The sequence below is a fragment of the Brienomyrus brachyistius genome, chromosome 14 (genome assembly GCF_023856365.1).
Source record: "Brienomyrus brachyistius isolate T26 chromosome 14, BBRACH_0.4, whole genome shotgun sequence".
NCBI lineage: Eukaryota > Metazoa > Chordata > Actinopteri > Osteoglossiformes > Mormyridae > Brienomyrus > Brienomyrus brachyistius.
In genome coordinates this window covers 2,678,253-2,697,294 of record NC_064546.1, presented here as the reverse complement: position 1 = coordinate 2,697,294, position 19,042 = coordinate 2,678,253, and the positions used below count along the sequence as shown (strand labels likewise).

Sequence of the window (19,042 nt, the reverse complement as noted above, 5' to 3'; positions counted from 1 at the left end):
CAAATTAATCTTATTAAAAAGGACAGCAGAAAACAGATTTTTGAAACTCCTGATGTACCCGAAATTCCAAGAATGTCTAAATGCGGGACCATCCAGGGGCTGGCAGTTATGCATAAACCTGAATTTTGGCCAGAGCTCACCAAGGCGTTCAAACAGAACTGCATGCGATGGACTTGCACATTCATGAAAACAGATTTTCAGCTTTATTCCCTGATTAATCCTGCACTACACTGGATGGTCTAGATGGATAGACTTTCGGATGGCTGGTTACTTGGCTACCCTATGCCCATCAGATTGAGGCATCCATAATGAGGTGCTGGAGTAAAGTTTTGAGCAGGGAAAGTAAGTCGGCAAACCCATTTAGGGTCCTTGATGGTATTCAGTTGGCATTAGTTACATATGTGAAGTTCCTAATGGAATATTTCCTGCACTGGAATTAAAAAGAACACCATTGACTCAGCTGTGGGCATAAAAAGAGACATAATCATGGTCTGCCAATCACCCCCTGACTTCTGTCTTTCTGAGAACTTATGGAGCATTTTCAAAAGTAAAATATTTAAGTGGCTCTGTTAGGTAAAATTGGCAACGTACATTAGCAGCAGAACAAATTATACATGCATTCGCAAGTTCAATGGATCAGAGAATTGTTGAAGTAATTTTTAAGGAAGGGCTTGTATATTATAATCTGGATGAACGTATTTTGTTTCAGAATTTTCAGTATACAAACTGTTACTATCAGGTATTGTTCATTTTGTTTTAATCTACTTTTAAAAAGCCTTGATGACAATCAAAAAGTACCTGATTTTTTTTAATAAACCATATACTTATGCATGATAATTGGAATACGGTGTATACGGTGACCAATAATATCAGATGTGATCCAGCAGTTGCTTGTAACATGGATTACCGCTTAAAGGATTTGCCCTCATTGCCAGAGCACTTAAGGTAAAAAGCTCCAGTATAGCACAACTGTTCTCGATCCACTCCAAAATTCAAGGATATTACCTGCACAATGTCTAGTCCTTATGGAGCATAGTGCAGGTTCTTTGAATGAGTGACTTGCAGCAGATGTAATGACTGCATAAATGATAACTGATTAGGGGAAAGCGAAGTCAAGAAATGTACAAACAGGTCATATGCATACATGCATTTTCCCGGACTCACAATGAGGCGCTTTCTCTGTTTAAAACTCCCCATCAACTAGGTACTGTTAGTGACAACTCTAATTGGTCCATGTATGGATGAGGAAGCCTCACTGTTCATTTAGAGATGGCAGGACTTTAGGAAGCAAAAACGTGGACTGTCTGGGGTTCCCCGAGGACTGGGTTGGGAAACACTGTACTAGGGCATGTAGGGGTCATTGTCAGTGGTGTGTTTACCTGCTTTTCTTTTTTGTAGGTTTGTGTTTCTGAGCTCAGCAGCTCTTCTATCTGGTCTCCAATTACTTGCTATGTTCCGATATTAGGCATTACAGAAGAAAATGTAGGGTTCTTCTTGAAACATAATCGTTTCTTGTGAAGTGTTCTTGCTGTTGAAAGATAAATTATAGCATTGATGAGTTGCAGCCAACAGGTGATTCGCTCCCTTTAGCATACGTTGGGGCTATGCAAGCCTTCAAGCCTCATCACCTACATTTACGATTGCTGTGCGATTCTGAGGATTTCTGGTTAGTGTGTGTGTGATTGCTGATGGATTTCTTTGAACAAAAGCCTCATTTGAGCTCTTTACGCAATGATTTGTTGACAAATTGGACCAAGAATAATTTTGCATGTAAAAGTTTAAAGGTGCTATTTACTTTTCACCTAGTCAAATGTATATGGGAAAAAAAAATGCTCCAAGTAACAATGGTAATATCAGCAGATGACTGACAAAGACTGGCATTTTTCTTGTTGTAGCTTACAGGCATTCAGTGGGCACCGCAAAGCAGAATGTGAAACCCGTTGAGGTGTGACTCAGATGCAGAAACACTGTACATTAATGTATTTGGAATTATAGTTCATAAGTGAGACCTCTGCATCTAACAGAAGCACATAAGTGATTCATCAAACCCCCTGTTCTTAATTATAACTTTCCATCTTCAGGAGCCAAAATGTACAAACAGGTCAACTAAAGTTTATGTGTAAATTTTGAGAAAGACACAAAATGCTGAAATGGTGTAATCATGAAGTCAAATCACACACACACACAAACAAACAAACAGAACAGACTGTACAGCAAAATGACAAATAAATGAAAACAAGCCCGAATTAGTCCAAGGATGTAGCTCAACAAGTCAAAAACAACAAATTCAGCTGATATAACCCTGATGCTTTTGCTTTTCAGACTGAGGTCTGTTTACTCCTGTTTTTAAAAACAATCGTTCAGTCTTAGAGAAGATTCTCCCACTTAATTAATGCTAAACTGGACAAAATATGCCTTTGTTATATTCAGACTGCCCCCTCTCTTTTTGTACTCCAAAAATAATCAAATACCTTTTTTAATCTATGCGAACATTGTTCATTGATAAAAGTTGGTTGTTCACCTGACATCCTCCTGCAATGGCTGTGTGGAATGTTCACCTGAAATGTAGTGTCATTCGGATGGCAGGCAAAACTCACACCTGTAAAATATGTTGAATTATGGAAACAATTTTTGGGTAAACATGCTTGTTTTGCATATTGGCTTAGATTTGTTTTTTGCTCATTGTTCTTGGCAGATTTACTCGAGTTCTTTCCAGTTGCTTCAGGACCATTTATGGACATCTGTTTTGAAGTCTTTTACATGTTCTCGGAAGGACTTCACAGGGCCATTCAAGAACATTCACTTATTCTAATGCCATTCTATTCTGCCTATGTCTTTGTGCTTTGAGAGAGTCATCCCTTTTTAATGGTGAATTTGACCCAGTTATACGTCTACGACAGACCGATTGTTCTGTCTGCCTTTCACAGACAAAAGTGTAAAATAAACAAAATTAGGAAACGAGTACCTATGCTGTGATACTGTCATCATGATGTTTGAGTGTAGGGAGAGCCTGGACTCAGTTGTAGCTCTTGGCAGTTACACGAAAAAAGTGCGTCGTTTTAAACTGTAAATTGTTTACTTATCTTTTGTCCCTGCAGTTGAGCTCTTTAAAATCTGGCCCGATGGTGGCATTGTTAAACTGTTTCTTCCGCGCCTGATTGCTCAACTCTACAGGGTGGCCTGTTCAGGGCAACATCTGGGTGGTATGATGCATGTTCCAGTTTTTGAAGACGGAGTAGACTGTGCTTACGGGGATATTTGCGGCTTGTTAAAGTCATTTGTGTACTTAAATTACTTTAGGTTTGGCACAGCAAGGGATTAATTTAAATTGAAAAACCCTTTTCCTTTCATAATTGTTTATTTACTGCTTTATTGTAATAGACCAAGTTTTGTATGTAACAATAAACCAATTTATTAATATTAATTCTTTGGAAGTGTTATAAAACAGCTAGTATTATGACAGCAATAAAATTATAAATTTGCTATAACGCCCTAAACACTTGCAAGGCAATGGCTCTGAATGAAACCCGTCAAACCTACTCTGACGCATGGGTGAAGCAGTCAGCTAAACGTGGCATACTTGATTCTCAAGGGTTACTTGTACCGAAAGTTGTCATGTACCAGGAACAAAACTGAAAGTTGGCTTTGGGCCCCTCTCTCATTCTGGCTTAGACCCAGTGGAAGCAGTTTAGGTAATTGTTAATGACAGTAGTCTGTGGACAAGTAAGGAACAGGCTGCTTTTCAGCAATAATGACAAGGAGAAGAGAACAGGCAGGTGAATTCTGAGAAACGTCAGCACATTCTGTGCTTTGCACATTTGGCTCCTTAGTGCTTTTATACCATGTTTCATAGTAATTTTATACAATAATATTGACTATAACCATAACAAGCAGTTCATTGAAATTAGTGCGTGCTATTGATTTTTTTCTGGTACGTAGGTACCTACACACCTAATCTGACATTCAGCTATGAATATGGAAAGTAAGCCTTCTGTCCAATCGTTGGAAATGGTGCCTTGTATGTGGTCTGTTGGGTGCACAGCGACTACCCTAAAAAATCAGGGCTTAGCCATTACCCACTGAGCCACTGTGCTGGTTTCAAACCAGCACTGGATGTGGGAGCATCAGCCTGTGACCTTTAAAGCTGCTTTTTGGTAAGACATGCTTCATTTCCACACTGTGGATTTTTATCACTACTGATTGCTGCATGCTCAGCATTGCAACAAGATCATTTGAAAGACTTGCCCTGGGAGGAGATCTGGAAAAAAATCTGACAATATCTATTTCAGACTGACTGTCATAATTCACAGTAATTCCTCATTTATATCAGCATAATGCACAGACACATTATCACCCAAAAGCTCGTTTTGGTTTAGGCTAATTCCGATATTTTTGTAATCATTCTGGTCATAATCTTTCTCCTTTTTTTTTTAAACTGGGCCCAGCGAAGGTACTTTTTCATGGTTTATTGAATACCATGAGATTTACTGTGATTGTACGACCCTTCTTGTGTTTTGCTTAATAATCCTAAAGACCTCAATCTGGTAAACAATTTGATGTATGTGCCTGCATTTCTGAGCTTGGCTATTTACCATTATTGTTGGTACACATGAGTGATCTTCAGGGCATTAAGAGTGATGAAGGTCATTCTGAAAATACTATATGTTAACAATAGAAAATATACTGTGCGTGGTGAGTCCTTTATTTGCTGCAGAGGAATAACTGCTACACCTGTGTGACCTGTTTAGACATGATGTGTATGATAAAGCTGTGTATGATAAAGCTGGTCATGGAATCGCATTAGTAGCTAGTCCTAGTTGAAAATGCCTTTGTACTTTTGAGTTTCAGCTGCAGGTCAGTGTTTAATTTGCAAAGCGGCGATTCCACTTTGTTAGCGAGTAATATCAGAACATTTCAGTGTTGCCCAAGGGTGGCATGATTGTTTTTAAACTTTTTAGCAGAGGAAAATATTCGGTTCTGCTTAATTGAGGAATGCATGTCAGTAAATAAACTTCAAGGATGTTTTGCGGGAAGGAGAGTTACTTTTCCTTTCATTCCTGTCAGTTTCAGTTTATAGAGATCTTGCACATACTGTTGCATGACTTTTATAGTAGGAAAGACATGCTAGGTGTTAAAAGGAACGCTTACACTGGCTGATTAGCAATTTTTGGGTGTTCTATTGGTTTAATTTTTAAAGTGGCAAAATATCCAGGGAGGTTTTATTGTGCTCATTTGAATGGCTGTTGCTGCCCCTACAAATCTCTGTGTCTTGTATTAAAATACCCGTGTGAAATTGTGATGTTCTCTGTCTGCGCTACGGTCTTGTTAAGTGTGGTGCACTCTGGTTTTCTCCGCAACAGCGCCCCTGGTCACGGAGGCACAATGAACAAAACGTTTGCCTGCGCTCTGTCAGGTGGTTCAGCCGGCTGGGTTCCTTTGCTTCTCATCTCTGCAGAACGACGTGTATCGTTTGCAGGGCGCCTGCCGGGCTGCGGGTGGAATGGAGCGGATAGTGCTCTTCTCCAAGCCTATTATGCCACAGGAGGAAACCTGCAGCATGCAGAGTGACGCGAAGCAGATGGCTGAACTCACACGCGCCGGTGTGACAGTTCTTCACCCCTCCCGAGCTGGCATCCGTGGTTTGAGGGTGAGACCTATGATGGCATATGATTGACCATTCCAGATTGGGTGAAAACATGCTCTAATTGGGCATCTGGTGTGGAAAAGTGAGAGGAGGGTGCCCTGCTCCGTAATAGGCATCGCTGATGGTCATAAACACTGTACATTGTGTCCGGCGTAGAGAAACTGCAGTGGTGATTCTTATTGTGTTTTTGTGCCTTTATTTCAAAAGAGGCACTTTTAAACAAATGAACGACTGTCTTTGGAATGAACTTTGTCAACCACCGTAGTATAAGAAAAAAATGTTTTATACAAAAACCTGAACCACTGACAGTTATCATCAATGTGGGTGATCAGACTGAGAATTTGGGGCATTTTATCAGGTAAGTCTGCTGGACTGAAAGGATGATAGGGGTCAAACTTTTTTTTTGTACTAAAGTACAGTGGCTGCTGGCTCTTCAGTTCAGGACTCAGATGAAAAGGATGAACATGGAAACGTAAAGAGAAACAATTTGTGCCAGTTTCCTGGAGCCTTATCTTTAGATTAGAGTTTAGGCTGAGATCTGCTGTTCCTCTGGTGATTTTTCCTGCAAGTAGGATGGAACAATTTGTTGAACTTAGTAAAGGCTGTGATTGGCTAGCATTTTCCATATACTAATCTTGGAACAGAACAACCCTCTTGGGCTTGGAAATGATTTAAAAATTTTAATATGTGAGCAAAACTGTGAAGTAAAAGCATTTAGATGGATGTCCTTCTTGCCGATAAATGTTTCCTTACACTCCTCAAAAACAAAAACAAAATCACAGTAACCCTAATACCACATGTCAAATGACAAAGTGTGAGTGAGCCACACATCAAGAAAGTGTCTTATTTGGAATTGCAGGACCATTTGTTGCAGTCATGCAGGAACAGAGCGGCTTCTTTGACTGATGTGGCTAAGTGCTTTGTTCCAGTTCATTACCAAATGGTCAGCAAGTCTTTTGTTGCTTGCCAGTAAGGTCTGTTGGGTAACCAAAATGTTCCGTTAAGGTAACAGAAAGGCAGGATTGCATTGTTCTAGGGAAATAGAGGTCAAGGGGTTAAGCCCTGCCTGAATGATGTGGCATCTTGGGTGATTGCTGGGGGGAGGGAGGGGGGGTTTGTATCGTGTTATTCTGAACCCTGAGTGCTCATCTGGAAGTTATCTGCAAACTGGAGACATATAGGCTATGGGTACCTGCATAAGTGATGTATGAGATTTATAGGCATAGGTTTCTGAACTAGGAAACATGACAGGAATGCTTTGAATTCTGTCCCTTGCCATTGCCCAATGGCTTCCCCTTAATGTGGGGTGAGCAAGGCAGGTCAGAAGTCATACGTGGGAAAATCTGGTTTCACCTCAGTTCCTCTGCAGTTTTACGACTGCAGGTAAACTCAGGGCAATGATAAATAAGCTGAAATGGCATTTGAAGGACTGAGTATGTCACAAGCGAACAACCACTCACTGTCCGTATGTCATGTTTTTAACCGAGTCCCTTTTTTGCAGTCACATTGGTTTTTATTTAGGAAGCTTGCCCATCACAAAGAACAGTTTTGTCCCCTTGAACTTCTGTGTAATGGAACAGAGGAACACAATGTTACCAAAGAACATAATTTAGAAATTGCTTCATAAGTCTTAACACCACTGACTTGCTTGGACGTCACTAGTGGTGTAAACATTCATGAAGACTTATTTTTTTTAGATGCTAACCTCATTACACTGCTTTTTTTCTGAATTTGTCGTAAATATTAAAAATGACAATGAACTATTTCAGTGCTGGGACCCTGTATTCATTTCAGGTAAAAGCTGGTCTGTTTCTCACTAAGTGGACCTTTCTCGGAAAAAAGAATCATAGATTAATCATGGTTATCATGGTGTTCCACGTTATGCAATTTGTAATTTTAATATAGTGAAATGCAGTAAAAAGGCTTACTTTTAAGCTTTATGTTGGAATTTTATCATATACATTTTGCTATTAGTGTAATGCAGTCATTTTAGTGAACTGTGTGACACTAGGCCAAATAATGATGTATAATTATTTGGTTCTGAGTCCACAGTACAAACCAATAGTCCTTGTTGAGAGATTAGCTGTAAACCAGAGCTTAGTTGATTAGCTTACTGAAAGACAGTTTGGCCTCAGAACCTGTGGGGAGTGTGGCTTTATCTGTCAGTTTATGTTGACACATTGAAAAGCAGGGACAGGACGCCCTCCCCTTCTCTGCAGTGTGGATCGGGAACCACTGCGCCACGATGTTTAAGCAAACGCTGAACTGAAGTGAACTCTGCTGTATCACATCCAAATGTGCTTAGAGTCATTCCAAATAGGCTCAGGGCTGGTGTGTTATGTCTTACAACCTAAGCCACATGTCCAAGCCGGGCTGGCTGCACTGTAACGTCCTCATCTTGCTGACGGCAGGGGGGAGGGCGGGCGAGGGGGGAGGTGGGCGCGTCGTAACTCGACCCGGCGATGCATCAGGTGTGCGCTTTGCCAAGTCACAGCTCACTTCGCAAGACCGAATAGCTTCACTGCTCCTTAATAGGATGCGAAGCAATTTCAAAACGTGAATTTTATGACATTCCACAGCCTACAATTCCACGGCCGGAGACTGGAGTAAGGCTGAGTCGCCCCCACCTTCGCACTGACAACCCTCCCACCCCTACTTCTCTACAAAAAAGCTTAAAATGGAATGTCATTATGAGAGGAGTGGAAACTGTCGATTTTCGGGGGAAACAGTGTGCCTCTGGCGTGACGCGTGCACCCCGGCGCCTGGAGCACAGCAGGACTACCGCCGGCCCCTTTCTGTCCCACGTATGGCTACTGTTGACATGAGTCATGCTGGTGTCAGATGTCAGCCAAACATTTGCTGTAAATGTCAGGATGATTGGGCTTCATTGGGTCCCCCCTCCCCAGTATTTTTGTGCTTCCTATTTTATTTTCAGGAACGCAGTAAAAATGAACTAGGTTTTTTTTTTCTCAGGCTAAAGTAGCCTTTATCGGGCAGACAGCTGAGTGTTTGCATGGTCTATTGCTGACATCTATTGGAATACCACCAAACAACATGCATTTAAAGAGAATGACAAATTGAAACTGGGATATTTCTATTTTATATACAGTTATATACAGTCTCATTTTGAAATATTACACTGGAAAGGAACTGCTCCTGATTCTAGCAGAATTTATGCAAGATAATCATAGGTGTTTTGCATTTAGAAATGCTATTGACTCCGATATTGTGGCACTGTAGCCACAATAATCGTGTGGTTGAAGTTGGGATGTTGCACCACAAGATGGTAGCAAAGACCATTCCAACAGCTAGGCTGTAAAATACTGGCTTAGCACATTCTGGTTCTGTCGCCTACATTTTGGATTGTAACAGGTATGGCCATTGCGTCACACTCAGTATTGCTTATAAGGCTCTCTGTTTGTCCCTGTGCCAGCGCGGCTTCCTGATTATCCTAAAGTCTACTGAGAATTTGGATGATCATTATTGCTGCTTTAATGCACAAAAATCATATAGAAATTTTTGTCTAGCACTTATTAATCTTAAATTCTCTGATCTGCTTCTGAAAGCATAATCAGCATACACTGGTTTTGTCAGGAAGAGAACCAATCATCATGCAAAGAGTTTGGTACAAAAAGCACAGATCTTAAGCAATGCTTCATTAAGGACTGACAGAGGCACAGCTGACGTGCTATTTCTGAACAGGCCTAAAGTATATGTGCCAACAGAGTAGAGCCCAAGGCTCTCCCTCCTGGTCAATTTAGCAGCTGTAATACCAACGTGCCTTAAATGGCACGTCTTCTAATTCATTGGGCTTTCCCCACATCTAATGAGCAGATGTGGGATTTTGTTTCTAGCATGTTAGAAGCCCCAGAAGAACAGAAATGCTTTGTGTTTTGCCTTTGGGGCCTTTGTGCATCTGAATTTAATGCCATTGGACTGAGACCATTCAGCTTTGGTTCCTGTGGGTCATAGTGTGTGCTGGCTTTTGTTCCAACAAATATACTTGTTAAATTCTAATAAGCCATTTTTGCCACAAAAATGTGTTTGCAAAAATAAGTTCAGAGAAAGCTTTTAGAAACAAAATTGGCACTGCTGTGTTTATCGAACATAAAGGAGCTGCACTTTTATTTTGGAATATTTTGAGCCAAAAATGATTTGCTGTGTAATGTGTTATTGATTCCTTGGGGTCTTACGCAAATGCTTGCATATACTCCAACCCGCAGGAGATTCAGGAAACCTTGTAGCTTGTCTTCAAATTTCATCCTGAATGTCAAACTTTGATCCTAAATGTTCTTTTAATGTGCCCTTATTCTGCAGCAGTGGTCCTGTCAGTTGCTCAGTACAAGTGCTACTGAAAAATAATCATGTGAGAAAAATATAACAGAGCCAGCTTGGTTAATTCATTAGGGTAATGTACAGAAGTCATTAACACAAGCTTGTTGGGCAGAGCTCAGAGCTGTTTAATTATCCCCTAATGATCGCATTAGGCTATAGGTATGATGAACTTGGCCAATGAAGTGTGAGGGCTATGAAATGTGATGTGAATCCTGCAAGTCAAAAACAGCAACCAGAACATTCATGATGTTAGGTAATATAGCTCATAAATTAATTATAAATCACTCCATCTTGATGGGACATACGTCAGCACTGCCATGTTTGCAACACCAACACCTGTTCACTGGGGCAACTCGACTCTGGAAGCCTTTGATGAACTGTGGCACCCCACCGGAATAATGAATCATACAGTGATAATACTAAGTGTATTGATTGGAAAATATTTTAAAGTTTCAGATTTCTTTGTGGTGTGTAAGTGCCTATGTGGTGGATTACTGTACTGCTTGTTTCAATGTCTGGCTTGTGAATTATTACTGTTGGGTTTATTGCAGGGTATAGACTATAAATCATAACTCTGAGCATAAAGCTGAACTCAGCTTTTCATTTTAAATGTGTCTACTTGCATAAATGAAAACACACAATAACATTATGGTGTTTTAATGCTTTATGCATATTTCCCGCAGGGCTCAGAAGCTGATTTGTCTTAAAACTATGTTTTGCCTTTAAAAGTTTGACATGAACAGTTGGTCACTAAACTAGACTACATAGTATGCAAATGTTGATATTTTTCCACAGAGCTGTCAAATATATTTTTTGTTGTTCAGAAACGCTGACCTTTATTTTACGTGGTAAAAATATACTCAAAGTGTTTCAATGTTCTACAAGTACAAAGAAGAAAATAATTAATTTCACAAAAAAGACCAGGATAAATACACACTGTTAGAGGGAGGGATAATGTGACGCCAACCACTATAAAAACACTATGATCCACCCTAATACAACAGCTTAAGACAATGTGAGATCAGTAATATGTGGGATATTGATATCATGCGAGCATGTTATAATGCACTTTGGACAGAGTAGCGTTAAAAAAAGCAATTAATACTGGAAACTGTCCATAACATTTGGATGCCTGCTTGGAGGGCTGATGCAGGCTCACCTAGCAAAAGAAATCACTTTAACCTGTGAAGGAGGTTAAAACAAATCAGACTGCAGTTGAGGGCATGAATGTTGCAGCCTGTCTTCCTTATGATACAAGATAACAGCGTCGTTTCACAGGTCTGGAATTCCAGCTGTGTTAGGACCACAGAGAATGCAGCCAGCCAGCCCCCACTCACATCACGTTGTCAGACATAAATGAAACACTTTTAGAAATTGTCGTGTTGGAGAGAGAAAAATCTGATCAACCTCTGTAGAGGAATTGATATGCATAAGAAAGTGAAATACCAGAGAAAAGACACATAAATTAAAGTAGATGATTGAACAGAGGCTAAGACAAAGGCTAAAAAGCCACCTATGCCATTTATGGTTTTATTTGTTTATTTTTTTAAAGTTTATGGTTTGGGGGGGCGGGGGGCTTCTGGAAATTTGCCCCACAAATAAAGTAATATTTCCATTACCTTATCAAGTGTTTTGAGCTGAGTGCTCTTCTAAATACCATTCTCAACAATACCCTTCAGTTCAGTGGATGGTTACCCGCTAGTTATCAGGTACATCCACCAGAGGGCAGCGGCCCCATGGCAAGATCATATGGACGTATAGTGGTTCCCATAGTTGGTCAACTTTATTTTCTCAGGCAGGATGATATTGACGGAGTGATCTTCGCCATCCTTTGATCTGAGCAAATAATCTCGCTGCTGGCGGACTAGCTGGCTGTACTTGGCATTGGCCATCCAAGACTCGCAGCGGTTAAAAAAAATTATGCCAGTGGTGCCCAGGACCACCAGACAGGTGAGGAGGCCCAGCACAGCAAAGCAGATGACCTGGCTGCGGGTGACTAGCGGACTGGGGGTCCGGCCCGTCTCCTTCATGGTGATCCTGAGCAGCTCCCTCTCAGAGGGGTGTGTCAGCCGATGGAACTCGTGCGAGGGCAGGTTATAGTGCTGTTGCATGTAGCGGCCGCTGCTGCTGCTGTCTGATAGCCAGGTGCTCTTGGTCTTGTGCTGGGTGCAGCTCAGCCCAAAGAAGCCTGGCCGGCAGCGGCAGTGGAAGCCCCCAGCCGGGAGACTGAGACACGTGCCCCCGTTCGCACAGGGACCATCAAAGCAGGTGAGTGACGTGTGGTTACACGTGGGCCCCGTAAAGCCTTTTGTGCAGGTGCAGGTATACCCGGCCCCATGGTCGGTGCAGGTGCCCCCATTGGCGCAGGGGTTAGGCTCGCAGTCGTCCACGTCAATCTCACAGAAGTTCCCAGCAAAGCCTGGAGGACACAGGCAGGAGGAGTGGGCTGCCTGCCCATCATCATCAGTGCACGTGCCCCCGTTTTGACACGGAGACCTGCAGGGTAGAATCGGCTTTAGCTGCAAAGGCATCTTCGTACACAGCAGTCAGAGGCGGCCCCTCTGGTCACTATCGTCATCAAGGGCCCGAGTTTGCACTGATTCCACTTTGTTTTCTTGTGTTCGGTCCAGAATTTCTGTTTCCTGTGAAGTTGCTCAGTTGCAGACCCCACCCCCCCACGCCGGCCACACGCACACACTTCTATAGCAGTGCTTGGCTGTAGCATACTATAGATGCAACCTTCCTGCGACAGGCCACTAAAACTTTTTTTAAAGAAAAGGGGCTGGGGTGGTTCATTAATGGGGAATCATTTAAGTGTGTTATTGTATATCAAATGGAACTAAGTAACACATAGTACCTCTTAAGAGAAGTACAGAAAATGTTTCTAATCTAATGAGTTTTTAGCAGAGGCTGTTCAGGTTAAAGGTGTGCTGGATTCATGTAACTACATTCACTGTGTTCTTTGTCATTATTCTTGTTTTTACAGTCATATTGAGGTTTCCCGCATGGTCCTGCTCTTAATTATTACAAAGTCCCACTAAGGTACTTGATGCTTAAGAAAATGATCATTCGAGTTGGTGAAATGTTTTGTATTCAGATAATTTCTGTTGGGTCCCTTAAAATGAACCACTTTAAGTCTAATCTGTTACATGTTAAAATTATTATTTTATATATACCTATTGGAAGGAGTGTGTGACATTTATGGCTGTGACGCCGAGGTCGGACTGCCCCAAACCTCTTATAACAAGTCACCTCTGAATAGCAATTAGGGTGAAAGCTTTTTATCTTATTTTTAATTAGACACCATACGTGAAACACAAACTGCTTTTCGGCGAAAAAAGCTAATCTAAGTCCCATTTTAGTTCAAAAGAACGGTGTCACATTACAATAAACAGTAATGAAAATTGATTTTGCTTGTAGGTTGTGTATATTAAGATATCGTTGAAGATTCTAAATGAAAAAGTCTTGAACTTTCTTTCACCGTGACTGAGAATTGATGTGGCGACAGCTTACCCGTTGGTTAGACAAGGTCCCAGCTTCAGGTGGCAGTTCTGCCCAGTGTAACCCGGGGCACATATGCACAGGTATTTCCCGGCACCAGTCTCGATACAGGTCGAATTGTTAGAGCAGGGCTTCGACGAGCAGGAGCGAGTGTCTGCAACATTTGAATACTGCATTTGCATCTATATTTAATAATAATGAATAATACAGTGTGGTATTTATAATGACAATCGAAATGATTTGCGGTTGTTTATATTACTTTAATATATAGTTTTTATCCTATCAAACAAAACTCTGTACAGTACATAAATAAAAAAGATCTATTTATAAAAACCTATCCCAGAAAAAAATGTCTGTACCGAGCCAGCTCCCATTCTCCACTTAAATAAAACGCACCAACGTCACACTGGCTCCCCAGCCAGCCGTCCTCACAGATGCACTGCCAGGGTCTCTGGCATGTCCCGTGCAGGCAGCCGGGAAAGGGCATGCACTGCTCGCATGTCGCACCTTGCCAGCCAGATCTGCATCTACGAACAAGGAACAACAGTGGTAGTAAATAACTCTGCAGTCCTGAAACACCTAAATTTCTATGCACCCTGCATACTTATTCACGTTACAGCTAATCAATTTGTCGGTAAAGCACAAATGCATTTCATACATTAGTATAGCTCACGAGAAATGACGTGTTCTTTCTCCGGTAATTCATTCTTAGGTAAAGGTCAAAGCCGGCTGAAATTTTTAATTATATAACAGCTCGTATCAATTTGCTACCATTACGCAAAAAGTGTTTGTGCACTGGATATTTGAATGTGTAATTAAGGAGGAAATGTTTTTCACGTATATTGTGAAAGTCCCATATTCCACCGAAATGATATTGGCTATGAGGAGTATAGCGTGCGTCGTTACAACAGTTTAATTTTAGAAAAGTTGAAGCATTGTCTGGCACCTGCATTCTCCTGGCTTCTCACAGAACCCGTTCTCCGAACTGCAATCTGCTCTGCATTCCAATCCTGCTTAAAATATTCAGAAACTCGTGAAGTGGGGTCAGACGCCGATCGAAAATGCTGTTAAAATTGAAAAAACCCACAATTTTACAAACACCTCTTCTGCCTCTCAAACCACCGATTTTAGAACCGGCGCTATACAATTGGACTTGAAATTTTATTATCTGAATGTGAAACGACAAACCATAGTTCCTTGTCGGTGCCATTCGAGTAATTCTTGCCGTCACTTATATGATTAAAATGGTTTACCTTTGACGATACCAGCAGTGACAAGTAATAGTAAGCAAATGGGTTTCACGCAGTGGGCATCACAGAAAACCATCTTGAGATTTCTAGAAGATGCGCATTTTCCTGGAAGACAGGCATTTGTCAGCGTTAATCAGAACAATACCAACCAAGGGACGGCTGAGCGAAGCCACGGTGCGGTTTTTAGTAGCCAGGGCTGACTTCCATGCCAATATAGTTCACAAAGAGTAGTCAGCTGATTTCATGCATACATTGCGCGCGCACACACACACACACACACACACATATATATATACATATACACACACTGTATTTGCGTGCGCCTAGATTTTGATTTCAGCGGTACCCCTAGAAATAAAGTTAAAACGGTATTTTGAGCATTCACAACATTTGATGTTTAAGATGACATTTAAGAAGATTGTACTACTGTATATACTACAGGTAGCTTAAAGCGCTTTTAAAAATTTAACCTAGCAGTTTTCACTTGCTGTAATGTTTAAAATAGCGTTACCTATATCGGTATGTTGTTCGTCCGCCTTTTTTTGTGAATCATAATTCTCTCGCTCCAAGTCAGTATTTAGACTTCCGTATTTTAGGAATGAGACAAGATCGTAGCGAAACCACGAGGACAATGAGTTCCACTTCTTGTCATCAGCGCTTGGACTCGAGATTGTCTGCCATCGGCGCTTGTTAAGGGAGCTGTCCAGCACTACTGCCTCCTGAACGCATGCGCAGCCGCTGCGATCTCACTTGCAGCGAGAAGTCGAGTTGCTATATATACTGCGATTATGCAGAGGAAATCTTTTTATATTTATATATAATATTAATTACCTCGACTAAAATGAAAAACAGCCATTTAATTTGACTATATACCTGATTTATTCGCCTGTTATGAATGTTGTGCTCATTTTAGGATATTTAATAAAATCGTCTGTGATACCTTTAATAGGTAACAAGAATAGTTTTCTCCCTAGTATTTACCTCAGGATCCAGATACTAGGACTATTGTAACCACAAAACCATCTGTTTCAATCTCCATGCATTTATGTAAGTTATATTCCTTGCTAACATGATTAGTTTATGTAGTAATTTTGTAATCAAAGATATGAAAGGGAGCCAAAATATGGCATGTTAATAGTAGGGTTGGAGTTCCTGCAGTCATTTGATGAGGCATATTGTGCTGCTTTCATGGGATAGATTTTTAACATCGTAACTGTTTAACAGCAGGACCAAAAGAAGGTATGAATTAGACCTGGGAAATTATCTGGAGGGAGTTTGTTCTATAGCTGAAAGACTTCATTTAAATCAGAGAGGCTTTCTCCTCTGGAAAATGTAGTGTGTGGTTTAGACTGGGAAAATGACTGACCCTCCACCAGCAACACCGTCCACATAGTCTTACGCAAATTTCTGCCAGTTACAATTTTTGTCTTATTGAGTTTTATTCAGTAATGATTTTTTAACTTTGATTGGACCTTTGTGTTGAACAACCAGTTAAAAAAAACCCTTCATAGGCATGTTATTGGGGTGGCTCAGTGGATAGCACTGTTGTACCACACCTCCAACATGGGCTTCAAATGTGGTTTTTTTTCTTAGGAGGAGGACATGCAAACTCCAATCAGATGGGTTTCCTCCAGCCATTCTGATTTCCTCCTAAGATATGCAGCCTAGGATAAGCTCCAGGCTCCCATGTCGCTGATCTGGGTAGGCGTTTTCAATATGGATAGATGGGTGCACATCAGGGGTCACCAAGCTTTTTGAAACTGAGAGCTACTTCATGGCTACTGGGCCATATGAAGGGCTACCAGTTTGAAAGGCCCTCCTAAACTTCTCTAAACATCATGTATAATATACATGTTTTAAACGTTTTTTTTTTTAGATATTGTCATTTTCAAATCTATATAAATGCAAATGTGATTAAAGAAGAATGGCAACAGGATCAAATTAAATTTTAGGCGCTGCTCACTGGTGAGTTTTTTTAGAAGTGCTATTTTTAGAAAAGGTCCGCGGGTGACTTGTGGTCCTTGGGGGCATCATTTTGGTGACCCCCCTGGTTTACATTACATCATGGTACAGGATCATGGATTGTAATATTTGGGTCAGTATAAATTTATACAGAAATTTGATGGTCTAGATCCTAGATAACAGTCTGCATTTTGATAAAATAAGACCTTTCAGAAGTAATTTGGAGTTACTTGCAAAGCTAACTGAGCATCTCTGCTGTTAAATCATATGGGAATTACTACCTTCTATTCAGATGAAAAATGAATACTCGGTCATTTGTTAAATACAATTGAATATATTTACTATATTGAACCGTGATGATATAGTGAATGTGTTCGGCAGAGAGAATTTTTGGTTTTTAAGCCGTCTTCATGAACAGGATTGTTTAATGTGTATATTTAAATTTTTTTATCTTACCACGTCTTGCCGTTACCGTGATCTATTGCCTTACTAAACAATGATTTATTGTTTCTCTGCTGTGACAATGTAATATGTTCAATGTTTGTCTGGACAAAACTCACTTTCATAATTTGTGATGTAAAATTGGTTCCACTGCTTTTAGAATCCTGGGTTTTTCCCCACTCCTGGTGTGTTGTAGCAGACTGCAGGTCTCGACTATCCTTGTATGGTAAATTCACATCTTATAAGCACCTTCTCTGCTTGCCTTTACTGATTTAATGATTTACGTGCCCATAGACACAACTGTTCTTCCTCCATTTTGAGCATAAGTAGTGGGATGAGTGTGCTTAGCTTATTTTCCTTCGAGGGCCTCTGCTTAGTGCTACAGATGTACTGGCTTCTTATTGCCCTTTTAGCTAGCAGAGTCAAGGGCAGACAGGAGGCTGAACACGTCTTCTGGCTCGCTGTGGTTCAGCCCTGCTGCGCTGAGTGATCTGATGGCTACTGACAAATTGAATTTCCATCGATAGCAAATGCGTTTGGGCTTCTATTATTGGTAGGCGTATCTTCTAAACAGCGATCATGTTTTAGTACGATTCAGGACCAATTTGTCGGATTCCCCGTTTGAGGGCACAGTAGGAAATAATTCCGTATCAGCCTGATAAATGGGGATGAGATAAAATGAAAATAATTACACTAACTTACAAAAGGAGAAGTGCATTTGTGTCCCATTATTCTCAATAGGTGACAGTTGTTGCTGCTTATTGTTCACAAGATTTTTTTTTAGGTCATCCTGGAAGTAGCTTGATGCACTTGAGTTGTTCCTTTCGAAGTTTTTACTGCAATGGGAGGAAAGCCTAGGAACTTCTGCCAGTTTAAACCACCTCTGTCATTTGTATCTGATACAACTGTGTCAAGCAAAATTATTTTTTTACACCATGTCTTCCACCAATTTTACTAGTGTGTATTATTACTTTTCATCCTTCTGTATGATCAGATTTTAGTTTTCAGCCTACGGCTATTCATATGGATATTTAAAAATGTTCATTATTTATTGTGCACACATTTATAATGATCACCGTATGAAATAAGTCAGAGCTGATCAATGAATGAATTCACTTAAATCTTTTGACAAGTCATGACTTATTCTTGCAGATCTTTGGCACTGAGATCAAACAGCTCGAATTTAATTGTAGTTTTTATGGGTTTTTTTTTTAGTTGCATAAGACATGTATTTAGACATATAGCAAGGTGTGTCTATGTCAGCGTGAATTCTCTAATATCATTAAAGATGTTAAAATTGCCGCTTGTATATTTCATATTTTATGATTTTTAAAATGTAGTTTCCTATTAGGTGATTTTATAGTGCAGTTGCCAGCAAGCAGGATTAGGACTTTAGAAGCATTTTCTTGTATCCGAGCATAACTAAGACTGTGCTGAAATATTACTCACTGTTACTTGTAATTAGACGCTTTGCCGACAAAAGCTTGCTATTTCCTGGTATTTTTTTCCAAGGCTGTGACTGAGTCATGTTCCTTCACACAGGAGCACATTACGTCCTGCTTAAAATCCTTAGTCTTTGTTAGTTGTGACATAGATTGACCACACATCCCAGAGGGGAAACCTGGGGCACTGGAATCTGTCACTGCACTCATTTCATTTTAGTCTAGGGTCTCTCTCTAGAGTCAATCTATATTGAGGTCCAGTTAGGGTGCAACACGGGTATGGAGTGAAAGTGTTTAAGCTGCATATATTTGGTGCATGATGTTGCCAGAGCAACAGCCAGTGGTTCAGGTCTGGTTGAATAACATGACTTGTCTGAGTCCTTTTGTAATCCTTTAATAAATACATAGCATTCCTAATATTGTTGTATGAAACCTCCCTAATACGAATATATTTTCAGTGCATTCAT

General features: G+C 40.6%; 1 protein-coding gene across 4 annotated transcripts; it reads right to left on the bottom strand.

Annotated features, from left to right (window-relative positions):
• Window positions 1-10,636: 10,636 nt before the first annotated feature.
• On the bottom strand, window positions 10,637-15,449 carry LOC125707320 (protein delta homolog 1). Of its 4 annotated transcripts, none has more exons than XM_048974376.1 (6): window positions 15,242-15,449; window positions 14,734-14,835; window positions 14,427-14,493; window positions 13,877-14,007; window positions 13,493-13,634; window positions 10,637-12,475 (listed from the first exon to the last, which is right to left on the bottom strand). In XM_048974376.1, exons 2-6 carry the CDS (start codon window positions 14,804-14,806, stop codon window positions 11,725-11,727), a joined length of 1,164 nt encoding a protein of 387 aa, XP_048830333.1. In that variant the 5' UTR covers window positions 14,807-14,835; window positions 15,242-15,449; the 3' UTR covers window positions 10,637-11,724. The 4 variants fall into 4 exon arrangements, with proteins under 4 accessions (XP_048830333.1, XP_048830335.1, XP_048830334.1 ...); XM_048974378.1 differs by having other exon boundaries at window positions 14,427-14,490; XM_048974377.1 differs by lacking the exon at window positions 15,242-15,449 and having other exon boundaries at window positions 14,734-15,158.
• Window positions 15,450-19,042: the final 3,593 nt, after the last annotated feature.

Coding starts and splice junctions, on each gene's coding strand:
- LOC125707320 (XM_048974376.1), bottom strand. CDS start 14,806: ATGGTTTTCTGTGATGCCCACTGCGTGAAACCCATTTGCTTACTATTA. Junction 13,635..13,876: donor GGGGAGCCAGTGTGACGTTG/GTGCGTTTTATT, acceptor CAAATGTTGCAG/ACACTCGCTCCTGCTCGTCG. Junction 12,476..13,492: donor GGACCTTGTCTAACCAACGG/GTAAGCTGTCGC, acceptor TCTACCCTGCAG/GTCTCCGTGTCAAAACGGGG.